The sequence below is a fragment of the Melospiza melodia genome, chromosome 3 (assembly GCF_035770615.1).
Source record: "Melospiza melodia melodia isolate bMelMel2 chromosome 3, bMelMel2.pri, whole genome shotgun sequence".
In the NCBI taxonomy this organism is placed as follows: domain Eukaryota; kingdom Metazoa; phylum Chordata; class Aves; order Passeriformes; family Passerellidae; genus Melospiza; species Melospiza melodia.
Window position 1 is genome coordinate 138857158 of NC_086196.1, and position 21295 is coordinate 138878452.

The following is a 21295-nucleotide window of genomic DNA, read 5'->3' on the forward strand; positions in this document are numbered from 1 at the left end:
CCTGGAGATCTCCAACATTGGAGCACTCAGATCAATTCCCCATTGGATCCCAATTGGGTCTGGAATTACTTCCTCATTCGCAGGAGATCTCCCACGTTGGAGGACTCGGATCGATTCCTGTTTATCCTGGTTGGATCCATTCCCTTCCCAAGAATCACCTCCAAATTCCCAGGAGATCTCCCACTTTGGAGCACTTGGATCAATTCCCTGTTGGATCCCGCTTGGATCCATTCCCTTCCCAAGAATCACCTCCAAATTCCCAGGAGATCTCCCATATTGGAGCACTTGGATCAATTCCCTGTTGGATCACGCTTGGATCCATTCCCTTCCACATTGCCACAAATCTCCCTCATTGGAGGACTTAGATTGATTCCCCATTGGTCCCGATTGGATCTGGAACCATCTCCATATTCCCAGGAGATCTCCAACCCTGGATGACAGATCAATTCCCCATTGGATCCCAATTGGATCCAGAATCACCTCCACAGTTCCAGGAGATCTCCCATGTTGAAGGACTCAGGTCGATTCTCTGTAGGATCCCAATTGGACCCATTCCCTTCCCAGAAATCACTTCCACACTCCCAGGAGATCTCCCATGTTGGAGGACTCTGATCCTGGTTGGATCCATTCCCTTTCCCAGGAATCACCTCCACATTCCCAGGAGATCTTCAATGTTGGAGCACTTGGATCAATTCCCCATTGGATCCCGCTTGGATCAGTTCCCACAAATCCCAACAGCACCACTTCGGTCCATCCCGAATCCATTTCCTGGCGCGATTCCCGGCCCTCCCTTCCCGCCGTTCCGCGGGATGCGAAGCGGGGACGGCCCCGGGACGCGTCACGGGGACAGGTGGGGCCGGAACGCCCGCGGCCGGATCATCATCACCACCTTCCGCAGGGAATAATAATCCGTGTCCTTCCAGGAGTACCACACGATCCCATCCGGGCCCAGCATCTTCCGGTTCTTGATGGAATAGCGGCCGCCCTGGGAAGAGGAGAAAGGAGATCAGGAATGGTGAAAAAAACATCCAAAATACAAAAAAACCACCCCAAAATGTTCCGGAATTATCTCCCAGAAATTGAGGGATGGGATCCAGCTGTGCCAGGGGATGTTTGGTTGGATTTGGGGCAGATTTCCCATTCCTGGATGGATTTGGGAGGACACCGATCAGTGTCAGGATCAGCAATGCTGGAAATGGTTGGATTCATCCTCAGAGAACTTTCCCAACCTCAACAATTCCAGAATGATCTCCCAGAAAATCAGGGATGGGATCCAGGTGTGCCAGGGGAGGTTTATGGGATTTTGGTTGGATTTTGATTGGATTTTGGGCAGATTTCCCATTCCTGGATGGATTTGGGAGGACATGGATCAGTGTCAGGATCAGAAATGCTAGAAATTCTTGGATTCACCCTCGAAAAACTTTTACAGCCTCAACAACCCCACAATTCTGGAATGATCTCCTTGGGAATGAGGGATGAGATCCAGCTGTGCCAGGGGAGGTTTGGTTGGATTTTGGTTGGATTTTGGTTGGATTTTGGGCAGATTTCCCATTCCTGGATGGATTTGGGAGGACACCGATCAGTGGCTGGATCAGAAATGTTGGGAATGGTTGGATTCAGCCTCGGAAAACTTTCCCAATCTCAACAATTCCAGAATGATCTCCTTGGGAATGAGTAATGAGATCCAACTGTGCCAGGGGAGGTTTGGTTGGGGTTTGGTTGGATTTTGGTTGGATTTTGGGCAGATTTCCCATTCCTGGGTGGATTTGGGCGGACACTGATCAGTGGCAGGATCAGAAATGCCGGGAATGGTTGGATTCACCCTCGGAAAATTTTTCCAACCTCAACAATTCCACAACTCCAGGAGCAACACCCTCCCTCCTCACATCCCACTTTTCCATGACTTCCATCCCTTTTTTGGGAGGGGAAAAACAATTCCCAAAATTCCCAAAAATTCCCTCCCGCCCTTCACCTTGTAGTAGACGCCGTTGAGGTTGGAGAAGAAGCACTGGTGGTACCACCAGCCCCCGTGGGAGATCTCGGCACAGATATTCCCGGAATCCGGAGTGCTGAAGCTCCTCTTGTCGTGGTACCAGGCGAAGGAATCCTCCACGGTGCCGCTGAACCCATCCACGTGCAGCCGGTAAAAGTTCTCCTCGTCCTCGATGCTGCCAGGGGGCAAAAAAAAAGAGGAATTTTTGCTTGGGATTGCTGGAATTCTGTTGGAATTTTCATTTTCCGGCTTGGGGTATTGTATTTCCTTCTGTGGTCGGGAATTTGGGGATTTCGGGGTGAAAATTCTGAATTTTCTGAATTTTTTTGAATTTTCTGAATTTTCTCAATATTCTGAATTCTCCTCGTTCTCGATGCTGCCAGGGAGGAAAAAAAAAGAGGAATTTTTGCTTGGGATTGTCGGAATTCTGTTGGAATTTTCATTTTCCAGCCTGGGGTATTTAATTTCCTTCTGTGGTCGGGAATTTGGGAATTTCGGGATGAAAATTCTGAATTTTTTGAATATTCTGAATTTTCTGAATATTCTGAAAACAAAGGATTTTTTCCTGGAAATTGCTGGAATTCCATCGGGATTTTAATTTTCCATCCTGGGGTATTTTATTTCCTTCTGTGGTGGGGAATTTGAGAATTTTGAGTACCTTTGAGGAATTTTGAGCAATTTTTGGGTAAATTCCTCAAAATCTTTTGATTTTTGGGTACGGAGCTCAATAATTTGGGCTCGAAAAACGAGGGAGAATCCAGGGATTATCCATGGGATCCTACACCTCCTTTCTCCATGGATTTGGAATTTGGGCATGGCCAGGTGAGACCACACATTCCCCGATTCACATCCAACTTTATCCCAATTTTTATCCCAAATCTGGGATGAAACCCAGGTGGGAAGGGAAGGAGAGACCCCGACCCCGCTCAGCCCGGAAACCTCCCTGGACAGAATTCCTCCTGCCTGAGGATTGAAATCCCGGGAATTATCCCGGGTTTTACCTGAAGACCTGGTAGAAGGCGTGTTTGTGTTTGTTATTCCAGTCTTCCAGGTCGATCCGTAGGGAATAATCCCCTTGGCTGGTCATCCTGTGGATGTTGTCGTTGCCCAGCCAGAATTCCCCGTTGAGGTCCCCGAATCCTTCCTTGTACTCGTTCCAGGTCCGGTTGAAATCCACGGATCCGTCCTGGCGCCTCTGGATCACGGTCCAGCCACCGCCTGCTGGGAAAACGGGAAAATCCAGGGAAAATCTGGAGAGTTCCAGGCAGATTCATCAGGCAAAAGTGGAGTTTGAATCCCTGGAGTTGTCCAGGAGAGCTGGAATTGATTTGGGATGAAGGATGGAGGGGCAGGAGGCAGGGAATGGCTTCCAGTGGGAAAGGGGAGCTTGGGATGGTGGGATCTTGGGAAGGGATTCCTGGCTGGGCTGGGATTCCCAGAGAATCCCTGGCAGTGTCCCAGGGTGGATTTGGAGCACCCTGGGATGGTGGGAAGTGTCCCTGGGATGGGATTGAAGGTCCAGGGATCCCATCCCAAACCATTCTGGGATTCTGGGATCAAGGACACTCAGGATCCATCCCGAGGGATTTTTATGGAATTTGGGGATGGGAAAGGGAAGGGAGACCCTTCCTGGAGTCCTGAATTCCCAGTGAAATCCCTGGATTCCAAAATTTCTTCTTAGAGCGGTGTTGGATGGATCCAACCCAGGAGAGCTGGAGAGGGATCTGGGAAAAGGGCCTGGAATGGCAGCACAGGGAATGGCTCCCACCATGGCCAGAGGGTCGGGATTTGTGGATTTTGAGAAGAAATTCCTGTCTGGGAAGGTTGGAAGGTGCTGCGCTGGAATTCCTAGAGAATCCCTGCATCCCTGGGAGTGTCCAAGGAAAGTTTGGAGCAACCTGGGATTGTGTGATTAAAGACCCATGGATCCCATCCCAAACCATTCTGGGATTCTGGGATCAAGGACACTCAGGATCCATCCAGACGGGATTTTCATGGAATTCAGAAATGGAAAAGGGAAGGGAGACCCTTCCTGGAGTCCTGAATTCCCAGTGAAGCCCCTGGATCCTGAAATTCCCTCTCAAGGAGGAGTCGGGATGGGGATGGATCCAACCCAGGAGAGCTGGAGAGGGATTTGGGAAAGGGCCTGGAATGGCAGCACAGGGAATGGCTCCCACCATGGCCAGAGTGTCGGGATTTGGGGATTTTGGGATTGTGGGATTTTGGGAGGGAGTTCCTGGCTGGGCTGGAATTCCCAGAGAATCCCTGGGAATGTCCAAGGAAAAGCTGGATAACCCTGGCATAGTTGGCGATGTCAGGATTGGGACAGGATGGGATTTGAGGTCTTTTCCCACCCAAACCATTCCAGGATTTAGGATTCCCTACTCCTGCCTTGAACTCAATCCCGGAATATCCACATGAGACCCACCAGGATCATCCCTCCAACTGCAGCTCCAGGAATTCTCTGGGAATTCCAGACACCCCAAAATTCCCACCAAATTTGGGAGCATTTCCCAAACCCTCCGGGATCTCCCAAACCATCCCAGCTCCCAACCAGCCCTGGAATCACCAGGATCCAACAACAACAACAACAACAACAAATCCCTCGGGAATTACAACAACAACAACAACAACAACAACAACAACAACAACAACAACAAATCCCTCAGGAATTCCAACAACAACAACAACAAGTCCCTCGGGAATTCCAACCACAACAACAACAACAATTCCCTCGGGAATTCCAACAACAACAACAACAACAATAACAACAACAACAACAAATCCCTCGGGAATTCCAACAACAACAACAACAACAACAACAAATCCCTCGGGAATTCCAACAACAAAAACAACAACAATTCCCTCGGGAATTCCAATAACAAAAACAACACAACAAATCCCTGGGGAATTCCAACAACAACAACAACAACAACAACAACAACAACAACAACAACAACAACAATTCCCTCGGGAATTCCAACAACAAAAACAACAACAGCAACAAATCCCTCGGGAATTACAACAACAACAACAACAACAACAATTCCCTCGGGAATTCCAACAACAACAACAACAACAACAACAACAACAACAACAACAAATCCCTCGGGAATTCCAACAACAACAACAACAACAACAACAACAATTCCCTCAGGAATTCCGAACCTTCCGTGTCCATCTCGCAGAGGACCTCGATGGGAATTCCGCGCACCGAGGGCAGGATGCTGTAAATCCCGGATCTCCGCAGCCCGTTGGAGTAGACGGAAGCGCAGTCGATGGGACAATTCCGGCCGTGTTTGATTTCTGGGAATGGGAGCAGGAAAAGAGAGATGCAGTTATGGATTTTCCCATACATCTGAAAAAGTTTGGAATAAAAAATTCCTGGATTTGGGGGTTCGGGAGTGAGGTTTTGGCAATGAGGGTTCAGGTTTCAATGGTCACTGGGAATTTTTCTGGAGTTTTCCAGAGTTTAAAGGGGATTATTTCAGGGGGAAATCTGAAATTATTCCAGGGAGAATCATAAATTATTCCAAGCAAAATCTGAAATTATTCCGGGGAAAATCCTGGAATTATTCCAGGGGGAATCCCAAATTATTCCAGGGAGAATCCCAAATTATTCCAGGGAAAATCTGAAATTATTCCCGTGAGAATATCAGATTATTCCAGGAAAAATTTGAAATTATTCTAAGGAGAATCACAAATGATTCCAGGGAAAATGTGAAATTATTCCGGGGAGAATCAAGAATTAATCCAGGAAAAAGTTGAAATTATTTCAGGGAAAATCCAAAATTATCCTAGGGAGAATCCCAAATGATTCCAGAGAGAATAACCAAAAACCTAGGAAAAAAAATTCATTAAAACCAGAGAAATCACAAAAAGCTGTTGGGTTTGTAAGTGGAAAAAAGGAACTTTTTATAGTAAGAACTCCACATTTTCAGGACTTTTTTGTGGGTTTTTGGATGGAAAACATTCCAAGGATTTGAACAAACTCCAGGTGTGATCCTGAGCGCATCCCACACCTGAAACTGGAAAAGTTACAGAACCCCCACAGAACTGGGATGGAGCAGAATTCCTGACCCCATTCTGATCCCATTCTGATCCCATTCCCAGCCCCATTCCCAGCCCCATTCCCGATCCCATTCCTGACCCCATTCTGATGCCGTTCCCGACCCCATTCCCAGCTCCATTCCCAGCCCCATTCCTGACCCCATTCCCGATCCCATTCCTGACCCCATTCTGATCCCATTCCTGACCCCATTCCCAGCCCCATTCCCAATCCCATTCCCAGCCCCATTCCCAACCCCATTCCCAGCCCCATTCCCAACCCCATTCCCAGCCCCATTCCCAGCCCCATTCCCAACCCCATTCCCAGCCCCATTCCCAGCCCCATTCCCAACCCCATTCCCAGCCCCATTCCCAACCCCATTCCCAGCCCCATTCCCAGCCTCATTCCTGACCCCATTCCCAGCCCCATTCCCGGCCCCATTCCCGATCCCATTCCCAGCCCCATTCCCAGCCCCATTCCCAGCCTCATTCCTGACCCCATTCCCAGCCCCATTCCCGGCCCCATTCCCGATCCCATTCCCAACCCCATTCCCAGCCCCATTCCCAGCCCCATTCCCAGCCCCATTCCCAGCCCCATTCCCAGCCCCATTCCGACCCCATTCCCAGCCCCATTCCCAGCCCCATTCCCAGCCCCATTCCCAACCCCATTCCCGACCCCATTCCCAACCCCATTCCCAACCCCATTCCCTGCCCCATTCCCAGCCCCGTTCCCAGCCCCATTCCCAGCCCCATTCCCAGCCCCATTCCCGACCCCATTCCCGACCCCCAGCCTCATTCCCAGATTCCCGACCCCCAGCCTCATTCCCAGCTCCATTCCCAGCCCCATTCCCTGCCCCATTCCCGACCCCATTCCCAGCCTCATTCCTGACCCCATTCCCAGCCCCATTCCCAGCCCCATTCCCAGCCCCATTCCGACCCCCATTCCCGACCCCATTCCCAGCCCCATTCCCAACCCCATTCCCTGCCCCATTCCCCACCCCATTCCCAGCCCCATTCTCAGCCCCATTCTGATCCCATTCCCGACCCCATTCCCAGCCCCATTCCCGACCCCATTCCCAGCCCCATTCCCTATCCCATTCCCAGCCCCATTCCCAGCCCCATTCCCGCCCCCATTCCCTGCCCCATCCCTGCTCCCACCTGGGTGCCGCATCTCCTCCTGGGCGCGGATGTCGGCGGCGTGGAGGCAGCTGGGGTTCCTCCAGGCCCAGTCGGCCAGCGCCGAGATGTTGTTGATCTGGGCCTGGATGTCGTAGAGCAGCGTGGCCTGGATGTGCTGCAGCGTGCTGGATTCCCGGGAATGCTGCTCCAGGTCCTGCAGCCTCTGGAGCAGGCTCTGGTTCCGCCCCGCCGCCTCCTCCTGCTGCCAGGGAGGGAGAAAAAACGGGAAAAATGGGATTGGGAACGATGGTGAGGTGGTGGGGTTGGTGGGTCAAAGACCCCAAGGGTTGGGGGTGGAATTCTCATGGTGGGGTTGGAATTCTCATGTTTGAGTTTGGAATTTTCATGGTTAGGGTTGGAATTCTCATGGTTGGGGTTGGAATTCTCATGTTTGAGTTTGGAATTTTCATGGTTAGGGTTGGAATTCTCATGGTTGGGGTTGGAATTCTCATGTTTGAATTTGGAATTTTCATGGAGGCTCCCAACCAGATTGATGTTCCCAGGATTCCGTGAAGGGCAGGGAGGAGCAAGTTGGGGATGTGGGAATGCTCCCGATCCATGGCCTGGGTCTGGTGTGGGAAACCATTTTGGAATGGGATGGATCCACAGCTTTTCCTGGGAAGGATCAAAGGTGGAGGAGATTCTGTGGATAAAACTCAAAGATTTGGGATTGATTTTGACGAAATTATCTCTGGAAGGCACCTGATCCAAGTTCCAACCCTACCAAATTCCAGGAGCTGGAACCATCCACGGAAAAAATTCCATGGACTCTTTTACTTGGGATCTCCAGGGCTTTGGGAACGGGATAGACCCAGAGCCCTTGTTAAGAAGGACCAAAGGAGGAGATTCCACTGATAAAACTCAAGGATTTGGGATGGATTTGGAAGCAATTAACCCTTGAATCCAAGTTCCAACCCTGCCAAATTCCAAGAGCTGGAATTCTCCAAGGGGAAAATAAAAAGCCATGGAGGACACATTGACCTGGATCTCCAGAGCTTTGGGAATGGGATGGATCTGCAACACTTAGTAAGGTGGAGGAGATTCCATGGATAAGACTCAAGAATTTGGGATTGATTTTGAGGAAATTACCCCTGGAATGCTCCTGATTCACCCATGGGGGCCACATTCATGTTGGATCTCCAGGGCTTTGGGAATGAGATTGACCCACAGCCCTTGCTAAGAAGGACCAAAGGAGGAGATTCCATGGAAAAAACTCATGGATTTGGGATTGGTTTTGCGGAAATTATCCCTGAAATCCAAGTTCTAACCCTGCCAAATTCCAGGAACCAAAAGCACCCATGGAATAAACCCCATGGACTCCACATCGACCTGGATCTCCAGAGCTTTGGTCATGGGATGGATCCACACCCCTTAAAAAGTTGGAGGAGATTCCATGGATAAAACTCAAGGATTTATGGTTGATTTTGCAGAAATTATCCATGGAATCCAAGTTCCAACCCTGCCAAACTCCAGGAGCCGCAACCACCCACGGAACAAACCCCAAACCATGGTCACCACCCTCACCTGGATCTCCAGGGCTTTGGGAATGGGATGGAGCCACAGCCAAAGGTGGAGGAGATTCCATGGATGAAACTCAGGGATTTGGGATTGATTTGGAGGCAATTAGCCCTGGAATCCAAGTTCCTACCCTGCCAAATTCCAGGAGCTGGAACCACCCATGGAACAGACCCCAAGCCATGGTCACCACCCTCACCTGGATCTCCAGGGCTTTGGAAATGGGATGAATCCACAGCCCTTGCTAAGAAGGACCAAAGGAGAGGATTCCATGGATAAAACTCAAGGATTCGGGATTGATTTTGAAGCAATTAACCCTGGAATCCAAGTTCCAACCCTGTCAAATTCCAGGAACTGAAAGCACCCGTGGAATAAATCCCATGGGGTGGCCACATTGACCAAGATCTCCAGGACTTTGGGAATGGGATGGATCCACAGCCCTTCCAAAGGTGGAGGAGATTCCATGGGTGAAACTCAAGGATTTTGGACCTATTTTGAGGCAATTAACCCTGGAATCCAAGTTCCAACCCCGCCAAACTTCAGGAGCCAGAACAAACCCCACAGGTGGTCACATTTACTTGGGATCTCCAGGACTTTGGGAATGGGATGGATCCACAGGTCTTCAACAATTTAAGGAGATTCCATGGATAAAACGCAAGGATTTGGGATTGATTTGGAGGAAATTAACCCTGGAATCCCAGTTCCAACCCTGCCAAATTCCAGGAACCGAAAGCACCCATGGAATAAACCCCATGGACTCCACATCGACCTGGATCTCCAGAGCTTTGGTCATGGGATGGATCCACACCCCTTAAAAAGTTGGAGGAGATTCCATGGATAAAACTCAAGGATTTATGGTTGATTTTGCAGAAATTATCCATGGAATCCAAGTTCCAACCCTGCCAAACTCCAGGAGCCGGAACCACCCACGGAACAAACCCCAAACCATGGCCACCACCCTCACCTGGATCTCTAGGGCTTTGGGAATGGGATGGAGCCACAGCCAAAGGTGGAGGAGATTCCATGGGTGAAACGCAAGGATTTGGGATTGATTTGGAGGCAATTAGCCCTGGAATCCAAGTTCCAACCCTGCCAAACTCCAGGAGCCGCAACCACCCACGGAACAAACCCCAAACCATGGCCACCACCCTCACCTGGATCTCCAGGGCTTTGGGAATGAGATGGAGCCACAGCCAAAGGTGGAGGAGATTCCATGCATGAAACTCAGTGATTTGGGATTGATTTGGAGGCAATTATCCATGGAATCCAAGTTCCAACCCTGCCAAACTCCAGGAGCCGGAACCACCCGCGGAACAAACCCCGCGGTCTCCACCCTCACCTGGATCTCCAGGGCCTTGAGCCGGTGCCGGTGGTTGCGCAGCTCCTCCTGGAGCTCGGCGATGAGCTCGCGCAGCTCCAGGATCTGCTGCTTGCGCTCCTCGTTCTCATGGAGCCAGTAGGAGACCTCGTCGGTGCAGCGGAACAGGTCCGGGCAGCGCTGCTCGTCGCCCTGCGGCAGCGTGGCCACGATGCGGCAGCGCCCGTCCGGCAGCACCTGGTTGCTGTACTCGCCGCACCGGATCAGCCCCGGGGACTCCCGGGCATCCTCGTGCTCCCGTAGCCGGCGGGAAGGGATTTCTCCAGGGATCGGTGGAGGAGAGCGGCCAGGAGGAGGAGGAGGGAGAGCAAGGCGCATTTTACCGGTGGGAATTCCATTGGGCGCATCCGAGACGAGTCTGTGGTTCCTGGAATTTTGGATTTATTTCACACAATCCCAAAAAATTGATTTCACACAATCCTGGGAAATGTGAATTTATTTCCCACAATTCAAAAAAATTCCCACATTTAATTCCCAGATTTAATTCCCACAATCCCAAGGAATGTGGACTTATTTCTGTCAATCCTGGGAAATTCAGATTTATTTCCCGAAATCCTAAGAAATGCAGATTTATCTCCCACAATCACGGGAAATGCAGATTTATTTCCCACAATCCCAAAAAATGCGGATTTATATGCCAAAATCCCAGGAAATGCGGATTCATTTCCCACAATCTTCGGAAATTTAGATTTATTTCCCACAATTCAAAAAAAATATTCAGATTTAATTCCCACAATCCCAAAAAATATGGATTTATTTCCCACAATGCTGGGAAATTTGGATTTATTTTCTATTTTCTACAATTCCGGAAAATTCAGATTTAATTCCCACAATCCCAAAAATTGTGGATTTATTTCCCACAATCCTGGGAAATGTGAGTTTATTTTCCCACAATTAAAAAAAAAATCAGATTTAATTCCCACAATCCCGAGAAATGTGGATTTATTTCTGTCAATCCTGGGAAATTCAGATCTATTTCCCGAAATCCTAAGAAATGCAGATTTATCTCCCACAATCACGGGAAATGCAGATTTATTTCCCACAGTCCCAAAAAATGCGGATTTATATGCCAAAATCCCAGGAAGTGTGGATTTATTTCCCACAATCCCAAAAATGCGGATTTATATGCCAAAATCCCAGGAAATGCGGATTTATTTCCCACAATCTTTGGAAATCTGAGTTTATTTCCCACAATTCAAAAAAAATTCAGATTTAATTCCCACAATCCCGAGAAATGTGGATTTATTTCGGTCAATCCTGGGAAATTCAGATTTATTTCCCGAAATCCTAAGAAATGCGGATTTATCTCCCACAATCACGGGAAATGCAGATTTATTTTTCACAATCTCAAAAAATATGGATTTATTTCCCACAATGCTGGGAAATTTGGATTTATTTTCTACAATTCCAGAAAATTCAGATTTAATTCCCACAATCCCAAAAAAATATGGATTTATTTCCCACAATCCTGGGAAATTTTGATTTATTTTCTTCAATTCCGGAAAATTCAGATTTCATTCCCACAATCCCAAAAAATATGGATTTATTTCCCACAATCCTGGGAAATTTGGATTTATTTTCTACAATTCCGGAAAATTCAGATTTAATTCCCACAATCCCAAAAAATATGGATTTATTTCCCACAATGCTGGGAAATTTGGATTTATTTTCTACAATTCCGGAAAATTCAGATTTAATTCCCACAATCCCAAAAAATATGGATTTATTTCCCACAATCTTCAGAAATCTGAGTTTATTTCCCACAATTCAAAAAAATTTCAGATTTAATTCCCACAATCCTGAGAAATGTGGACTTATTTCGGTCAATCCTGGGAAATTCAGATTTATTTCCCGAAATCCTAAGAAATGCGGATTTACCTCCCACAATCACGGGAAATGCAGATTTATTTCCCACAATCCCCAAAAATGCAGATTTATATGCCAAAATCCCAGGAAATGCGGATTCATTTCCCACGATCTTCGGAAATTTAGATTTATTTCCCACAATCCTGAGAAATGTGGATTTATTTCTGTCAATCCTGGGAAATGCAGATTTATATGCCAAAATCCCAGGAAATTTGGATTTATTTTGCACAGTCGTGGAAAATTCAGGTTTATTTCCCACAATTTTGGGAAATTCAGATTTATTTCCCAGAATCCTGGGAAATTCGGATTTATTTCCCACTATCCTGGGAAATTTGCATTTATTCTGAGAATTGTGGAAAATATGGATTTTTTTTTCCACAATCCTGAGGAATGTGGATTTATTTCCCACAATCCCAAAAAATGTGTATTTATATGCTAAAATACCGGGAAATTCGGATTTATTTCCCACAATCCTGAGGAAATGTGGATTTATTTCCCACAATCCTGAGGAAATGTGGATTTATTTCCCACAATCCCAGGAAATTCAGATTTATTTCCCAGAATTTTGGGAAATACAGATTTATTTCCACAATCTCAGGATATGCGGATTTATTCCCCACAATTTTGGGAAATTCAGATTTGTTTCCCACAATCCCGGGAAATGCGGATTTATCTCCCAAAATCCCAGGAAATTCAGATTTATTTCCCAGAATTTCAGGAAATGCAGATTTATTTCCCACAATCCTGGCAAATTCAGATTTATGGGATTGGGGATCACAGACCTCCGGTCGGGATCTGATCCCGTGAAATTCCGAGCTGGGATTGTTTGGGATCCTCTGCTGGAATTCCTTCCCTCCGGAGCAGTTCGGAGGGTGTGGAAATCGGGATAAGGTGAGTGAATTCTTGGGAATTCCCAAATTTTGGAATTCCAGACGCCTGGAATCAGGTGTGGGAAGGAGACGGCTTTCCCAAAACGGGTATCCCGGAATTCCGGCGTTTCCTGGGAATGGGAATCAGAGCAAGAAGATGGAAAAATTTTTGGGAGCAACATCCAGAGGTGCTGCCAAAACTCCCAGATCCTTCCAGGCATTCCCAAGGAAACAGGACATGGATTGGATCCCACTAAAATTCCCTGTCCCATTCCAGACATTCCCAAGGTTCCAGGATTAATGGATTAGAACCCCCTCAAAATTCCCAATCCTGTTCCAGCTATTCCCAGGAAAAAAGGACACGGATTGGACGCCCCCATCCCAACATTCCCAATTCCATTCCAGCCATTCCCAAGGATTCAGGATTCATGGATTTAACCCCTCCCAACATTCCCAACCCCATTCCAACATTCCCAAGGATTCAGGATTCATGGATTTAACCCCTCCCAACATTCCCAATCCCATTCCAACATTCCCAAGGATTCAGGATTCATGGATTTAACCCTTCCCAGCATTCCCAATCCCGTTCCAGCCATTCCCAAGGATTCAAGATTCATGGATCAGACCCCAGTCCAAATTCCCCATCTCTTTCCAGCCATTCCCAAGGATTCAGGATTCATGGATTTAACCCCTCCCAACATTCCCAATCCCATTCCAACATTCCCAAGGATTCAGGATTCATGGATTTAACCCTTCCCAGCATTCCCAATCCCGTTCCAGCCATTCCCAAGGATTCAAGATTCATGGATCAGACCCCAGTCCAAATTCCCCATCTCTTTCCAGCCATTCCCAAGGATTCAGGATTCATGGATTTAACCCCTCCCAACATTCCCAACCCCATTCCAACATTCCCAAGGATGTAAGGATTTAACCCCTCCCCAACATTCCCAATCCCATTCCAGCCATTCCCGAAGATTCAGGACACGGATTTAATCCATCCCAACATTCGGAATCCCATTCCAACATTCCCAAGGACGCAAGGATTTAACCCATCCCAACATTCCCAATCCCACTCCAGCCATTCCCAAGGATTCAGAATTCAGGCATCCAACCCTTCCCAACATTCCCAATCCCATTCCAGCCATTCCCAAGGATTCAGGATGGGGATTTAATCCCTCCCAACATTCCCAATCCCATTCCAGCCATTCCCAAGATTCAGGAGACGGATTTAACCCCTCCCAACATTCCCAATCACACTCCAGCCATTCCCAAGGATTCGGGATGGGGATTTAATCCCTCCCAACATTCCCAATCCCATTCCAGCCATTCCCAAGGATCCAGGAATCATGGATCAGATCTCTCCCAACATTCCAAATCCCACTCCAGCCATTCCCAAGGATTCAGGAATCATGGATCAGATCTCTCCCAACATTCCAAATCCCACTCCAGCCATTCCCAAGGATTCTGGATTCAGGCATCAGACCCCTCCAACATTTCCACCCCATTCCAGCCATTCCCAAGATTCAGGAGACGGATTTAACCCTCCCAACATTCCAAATCCCATTCCAACCATTCCCAAGGATCCAGAATTCATGGATCAGACCCCTCCAACATTCCAAATCCATTCCAACCATTCCCTAGGATTCAGAATTCATGGATCAGACCCCTCCAACATTCCCAATCCCATTCCAGCCATTCCCAAGATTCAGGAGACGGATTTAACCCCTCCCAACATTCTCTATCCCATTCCAACCATTCCCTAGGATTCAGAATTCACGGATCAGAGCCCTCCCAACATTCCCAATCCCATTCCAGCCCTTCCCAAGAATTCACCCCCATGGATTAATCCCCTCCCAACATTCCCAAGGATCCAGGACACAGAATTGAACCCCTCCCACCATTCCCTCCGTCTTTTCCTGACCTTTCTCCGGATTAAAACCGCTGATACGAAACGGGACTCCCCCACAACTCCCACAAATCCCAAAACTCCCCCCAAATCCCACAAATCCCAGAACTTCCATAAATTCCCGACCCACCTCGTCTCTCCGGGCCCGTCCAGCGCCGGGGTCCGGCGCGGTGCCGGCGGCGAGCGGAGGCCACGGGATCCTTGATTCCGCTGATCCTCTCAGGGCTCTAAAAATAGGGATGGGGCGAGGCGGCGGCGGGCAGGAGGATCCCGGGAGCCCCGGCCTGACCCTCCCAGCCCCCCCCGGGATTATCCGGAGCCGCCGGAATATCGGGAAAATCGCGGAGCTCGGATCGGGGCGGGCTCGGGGCCGGTGCGGAGCTGCCCCCGCTGCCGGCGATGAATTATTCAGCAGCGGGGCCGCCCCTTCCCCCTCCTTCCTCCCTCCTTCCTCCCCCTTCCTTCCTTCCCTCCGCTCTTCTCTTTTTTCTTTTCTTTTTCCTTTCCTTCCTTTCCTTTCCTTTCCTTTCCTTCCTTTCCTTTCCTTTTCCTTTCCTTTCCTTTCCTTTCCTTTCCTTTCCTTTCCTTTCCTTTCCTTTCCTTTCCTTTCTTTCCTTTCCTTTCCTTTCCTTTCCTTTCCTTTCTTTCCTTTCCTTTCCTTTCCTTTCCTTTCCTTTCCTTTCCTTTCCTTCCTTTCCTTTCCTTTCCTTTCCTTCTTCCCTTCCTTCCCTTCCCTTCCCTTCCTTCCCTTCCCTTCCCTTCCCTTCCCTTCCCTTCCCTTCCCTTCCTTCCCTTCCCTTCCCTTCCTTCCCTTCCCTTCCCTTCCCTTCCCTTCCCTTCCCTTCCCTTCCCTTCCCTTCCCTTCCCTTCCCTTCCCTTCCCTTCCCTTCCCTTCCCTTCCCTTCCCTTCCCTTCCCTTCCCTTCCCTTCCCTTCCTTCCCTTCCCTTCCCTTCCCTTCCCTTCCCTTCCCCACTTTTTTCTCCCTTTCCCCCCTTTTCCCCCTTTTCCCTATTTCCTCTTTTTCTCCATTTTTCCTTTTTCTCTTTTCTCCTTTTCCATTTTTCCTGATTCCCCCTTTCCCCCCTTTCTGCCTTTCCCCCTTTTCCTCCTTTTTCTCCTTTTGCTCCTTTTCCCCCTTTTCCCCCCTTTTCTCTGTTCCATTTCCCCCCTTTTCTTCTCCTTTTTCCCTCAGTTTTCCCTTTTCCACTTTTTCCCCCTTTTCCCTCAGTTTTCCCTTTCCCTTTTCTCCTTTTTCCCCTTTCTTTTTTTCTCCCTTTTCTTCTTTTCCCCTTTCCCCACCCTTTTTCCATTTTCCTCTCTTTCTGCTTTTTCCCTCCTTTCTCCTTTTCCCCCTTTTTTCCCCTTTCACCTTTTTCCCTTTCCCCCCTTTTCCCCTTTCCCCCCCCTTTTCTCTTTTTCTCCTTTTTCCCCCATTTTCCCCCTTTCCCCCTTCCCCGTTTTCCCCCCCTCCCCATTTTCCCTCTTTTCCCCTTTTTTCCCTTTTCCATTTCCCCCCTTTTTCTCCGTTTTTTCCTTTTCCCCCATTTCCCCCTTTATTCCCATTTTCTGCCTTTCCCCATTTCCATTTTCCCTTTTTTATCCTTTTTACCGTTCTCCTTTTCTCCGTTTTCCCTTTTCCTCTTTTCGCCCTTCTCCCCCTTTTCCCCCTTTCCCCCTTTTCTCCTTTTCCCTTTTCCCCTCTTTTCTCCATTTTCCTCCTTTTCTCCCTTTTTCCTCCTTTTCCTTTTTTCCTCTTTGCCCACTCCTTCTCCTTTTCCCCCTTTCCCCTTTTCCCCTTTTCTTCTTTTCCCCTTTTCTCCCCTTTCCTTGTTTTCCTCTTTCCCTTTTTCCGTTTCCCCCCTTTTCCCTTTCCCCCTTTTCCTGCTTTTTTCTTCTTTTTTCCCCTTTTCCCTTTTCTGTTTTTCTCCTTTTCCCCCTTTTCCCTTTTTCTCCTTTTTCCCCTTTCCCCCCTCCCCCCCCCCGTTTTTTTCCTTTCCCCCTTTTCCTGCTTTTTTCTTCTTTTCCCCCTTTTCCCTTTTCTGTTTTTCTCCTTTTTCCCCTTTCCCTTTTTCTCCTTTTTCCCCTTTTCCCCCTTCCCCCCGTTTTTCTCCTTTTCCCCTTCTCCCCTTTCCCCTTTCCCACTTTCCCCCTTTCCTTTTTTCCCCTTTTCCCCTTTTCCTTTTTTCCCCTTTCCCCCTTTTCCCTTCCCAGCTGAATTTGGAATTGGAATTTGGGAGTGGGGAAACTGAGGCAGAGCTCCACGGGATCTCGCCGTTCCCAAAAACACCCCAGGAATGTCCCAGAGGAGCCAAAGAAGGAAAGACAAAGAGACAAAGGAGGAAAGAATGGAAAGGTGGAAAAGAAGGAGGAAAAAAAAAGAAATCGACAAAAACAAAAATTAAAATAAGAAGAAAAACTTGGGAAAAAAACAAAACAGGAAGAGGAGGAAAATGAAGGAAAACCCAGGATGGAGCTGGGAATTCTTTGGGATCTTTAATGGGAAGGGTGGAATTTTGGAGTCCCCCCCGGACCAGGATCTGATCCCGAAGTTCCTTTTGGGCCTCAGGGATGTTCCCACCTGGATCCGGGCGATCCCAAATCCTCCTGTGGGTCCGGACCCGCTCCCAGCTCAAACCCGAGACTCCAAGGGAGGAATTTTCCGGTTTTTCCAGGGATTTCTCCCCCTGCCGGGATCGCTCGGCAGCTCCTCCCGCTCCAGTCCTTTAGGGGGCAGCAAGAGCTCGGGAATTGCGTCCCTGGGAGCTCCCGAGGGAGGAATTCCTGCCCAAAATCCCAAAATCCCTCCCAGCCCTGCCCGCTGGCACGGGGGGTTCCATTCCCGGTGTCCCGGCATTCCAGGATTCCCTGTTCAGGTGGGGTTGGAGATCCCGGAAAAGGGCGAGGCTGGAATGTCGGGATGGAGCGGGGATTGTGGGGGGGAATCATGGAAAGGAAATGTTTTAAATGGAAAAGTTTGGGATTTTGGGAAGGAATGGCATTTTCTCTGGGAATTCCAGCCAGAGGATTCCATTCTCTTCCCAAGGAAAGGAAGTGAAGCCCTAAAAGCAGATAGCCTTCCAGAAGTAATGGGTTAAAACATGGAATGTGAGGCATGTAAAGCAGGGCCTAGCACTAGAACACAAGGAGAAAGCACAGCACTAGGAAAACAGAGCAATGAATTAAATGAGAGGTAGAGCATCATGACAGAGGAAGAGATAAGTATAGGAGAAACTAATGGGCTAAGCAGGTTTAGAGCCAGCAATGTCGAAACGACCCTAAGGGTTTTGCCAAGCCACGGATCTAAGCCAAGTACACCGGAATTGACCAGATTAGGAAAGGAGTTCAAAAGTTTAAAGAGGAAGACTCATCGGAAAGACCCCGTCTATGATGAAGGCAACAGGAACGACCACCTGAAAATCCCCAAAAGAGATGTCTCCACCTACGCTCCGCCCACGCCTCCGCCTACACCACGCCCCATATGAATATGCATGTTATGTATCTGATCTGATGTAATCCTATACCCAAAAATGTATATAAGGCTTGCTTTTGCTATGTGAACTTAGAAATCCATTTTGTGATTTCTCCGACGCGTCGCTAATAAAAATACCTCCTGCTTAATTGACTTAAGCTGAGTCTGATTAGGCAGTCACTCTGCCTGTTTGGGGCAAAATTCGGCAACATTTCTGGCGAGCCAGCCAGGAGATATGGCACCAGACAGGAGATCCAAGCCTTAAGGGTCCTCTCCCGAGCCGGGTCCGGGGCCGGGGTCTTCTGGGCGCCTCTGACGGCTTTTCGTCGGGAGAAGCTCCTTCCCTGGACCGGTGCTCTCGGATGGACGCTGGCTGCATCTCCTGCTCAATTAAGAGGTATTTTAATTGCCTATTGGCTTTAAGAGGTATTTGAATTGTTTGTTGGTTTTGGGATAAAGCGCTTTGTTTGGGAAACGAGGGTCAGACGTGACCGCTCGCAGGGTAAGCCGGAGGGACGCCTCGGTAAAAATCCCTGATTTTACGGGTTAAAGTCCCGTAAATACGGGTTAAAGTCCCGTAAAAAGAGTACAAAAGGAAATGACTAGGTTATGGTAGAGAAGAGTTGAACTTGGTATCTTTGGTTTGTTTTACTGTATGGGAGATTGCCTACTGTTCTTTGAGAACGGAGAAAGATGTGTTAATTGGTGGTTTTATGTGTTTGTTTTATGTGTCCGTTGTAAAATCTTACAGGGGACGCTTTTATTACTTTCTATGTAAACAGATTGGAAATGTATGTGCATGAACTGGGAACCCGGTATTTCACGGTCTATCGGCGACCTCTTGTGACCAAACCCGGTAAAACAGTCTGTTCTGACATAAGACCATAAGGTAGGAACCTTTCACTGTACGGGTGTGTGTGTGGAGTGAGTGAGACGCAGCATCGCTGCGAAACGAGAGCGGAGTCCCGATCCGCATTTCCTTCGGAGACGGACGAAGCGAATGGAAATTGTGTGAATGAAGTGTTAAGGTATATTGGCATATAGTATTTGTGGAAAAGAGCACGAATACAGAGAATAGCCATGGGAAGCCAACAGAGTAAAGATATAAATATGAAAACCCCCTTAGGATGTATCCTAAAACACTGGAAGGACCTGGGAGGGATTCCAGGGGGAAACATAAGTAAAAAGACACTTCTTAAGTATTGTACACAATGGTGGCCCCTGTACCGTCTTGATGACGGAGAAAAATGGCCACCGGAGGGGACAACTAACTATAATACCATTTTACAACTTATGCTCTTCCTCCGGCGGCTCAATAAATGGGATGAGGTAATGTACGCAGACATGTTTTTCACCCTAAGGAATAAACCTGAGTGGCAAAAGGAATGTGGAATTAATGTAGCCCCTCAGGACCCCCTAGTATTGGCTTTGGAAAGAGATAAGAAGGGTCCGAAGTCAAAGGACCGTTGCTGTGATGCATGCAGTATTGGACAGCAGTGTCTCAAGTTAACAAGGAGAGATAGTGGAAAGGAGAGCGAAATAAGCTTGTGGGAATACCATCCATTCGCTCCAGGGCGGGAAGGACCCCTTCCCAGACCAAAAGAGGGACAAGGGGATCCTAGCCCATTAAAGGAATTGGAGCAGTGGTGGAAATCTAAGTTTGGATGCAGCCCTCAGAAGCTAGACAACGGCTGGGAGGAGGGTAGCCCATCAAAATCGGGGATTAGCGAGGGGAAAGGCAGCCCTCAGGAACCAGGTAGCCCACAGGGGTCGGGGAGCTATGCTGACAGCCCACCCAGACTGGAACTCGAAAGGGAAGAAGGCAGTCCGTCGGGAGTAGAGAGCCGGGGGAGACGCGCAGCCCGCCCGAGCTTAGTCCATATGGGGATAGTAACACATCCAGAAATGGAGGTGACTGTAGAATGGAAACTAGCACACCAAGGACTGGTGTTTGCAGAATGGAAACCAGCACACCAAAGGCTGGGGACAAGAGCGACTCATTGGGGGGCGACGTCTCTAAATTAAAATATAGTAAGGGGAGTAGTAATGTGACATGCGAAAAGGAGACAGAGAACAACTCGCAGAGACTGAGTATAATAATACAGATAGAGGATAAAAGAGATGGGAAAGCAGCAGAGGACGAGAGGGGTAGTAGCCCGGGGCAGGCTAGGAGTCGGCAGATATTAGGGGGACGACAGACCCAGGACGGGAGTCGGACGGACTGTGTAATAGAGATAGGAGGTGAAAATGAGGAACTGGACATAGAGGCACAGGAAGAGGACCCCGGGGCAAGGACCAGTCACTCGTATTATACCAGATCTGTGGCACGGGGAGAAGCAAAGCGAAGAGAGGAGGGGAACCATACGATAGCTCCTCTCCGACAAATTATGCCAATGGTAGGGGAAAAGACTAGAGTAAAGGTTGCCGTTCTCGACAAGTGATTTGAACAATTGGAGGGATGAAGCAAGAAATTTTAGGAGAAATCCGGAGGGAGTAGCAAAGAGATTTGAACTAATGGCGAAGAATTTAGATATTGATTGGGAGGATATAGAAGTAATGCTGTCGGAGCTGACAGATACAGAAAGGGAGCTTGTGTTGGAAACAGGGAGACAACATGCTCAAGTGTTACCGGGGAGAATAGAAGATAATTTTCCCAGCAGTAAACCAGAATGGGACCCAGGTAACGTGGATCATTATCAACGGTTAGTGCAGTATAGGAAACTGATAGCGATGGGCTTGCGTAATGCAATCCCTAAGGCTATCAACTGGTCAGTGCTATATAACATCAGGCAGGGAAAGGATGAGACCCCATCAGAGTTCTTGGACAGACTCAGGGCGGCAATGAGACAATACACACCCCTGGACCCGGCAACAGAAGAAGGGAAACAGCACTTGCTAGAGTTAATGATAAGACAGAGTAACCCAGACATCAGGAAGAAGTTACAAAAGCTTGAGCATCCAGCAAACAAAAACCTAGAGACACTGCTGAACGAGGCATGGAAGGTATACGATAATAGAGAAGCAGAAGAGAAGAAAAAGGAAGACAGGAGGATAGCTCGAGTGGTGGCTGTA

The 21295-nt window shown here is 48.4% G+C and overlaps 1 protein-coding gene across 1 annotated transcript; it reads right to left on the reverse strand.

Moving 5' to 3' along the window:
- Nucleotides 1-838: 838 nt before the first annotated feature.
- On the reverse strand, nt 839-10474 carry LOC134416505 (fibrinogen-like protein 1). The gene is given in 7 exon segments (XM_063153213.1): nt 839-985; nt 1973-2168; nt 2995-3211; nt 5162-5299; nt 7199-7418; nt 10074-10348; nt 10351-10474. Coding segments are annotated over 7 exon segments (1302 nt in total). The 5' UTR covers nt 10460-10474.
- Between the last annotated feature and the right edge of the window lie 10821 nt (nt 10475-21295).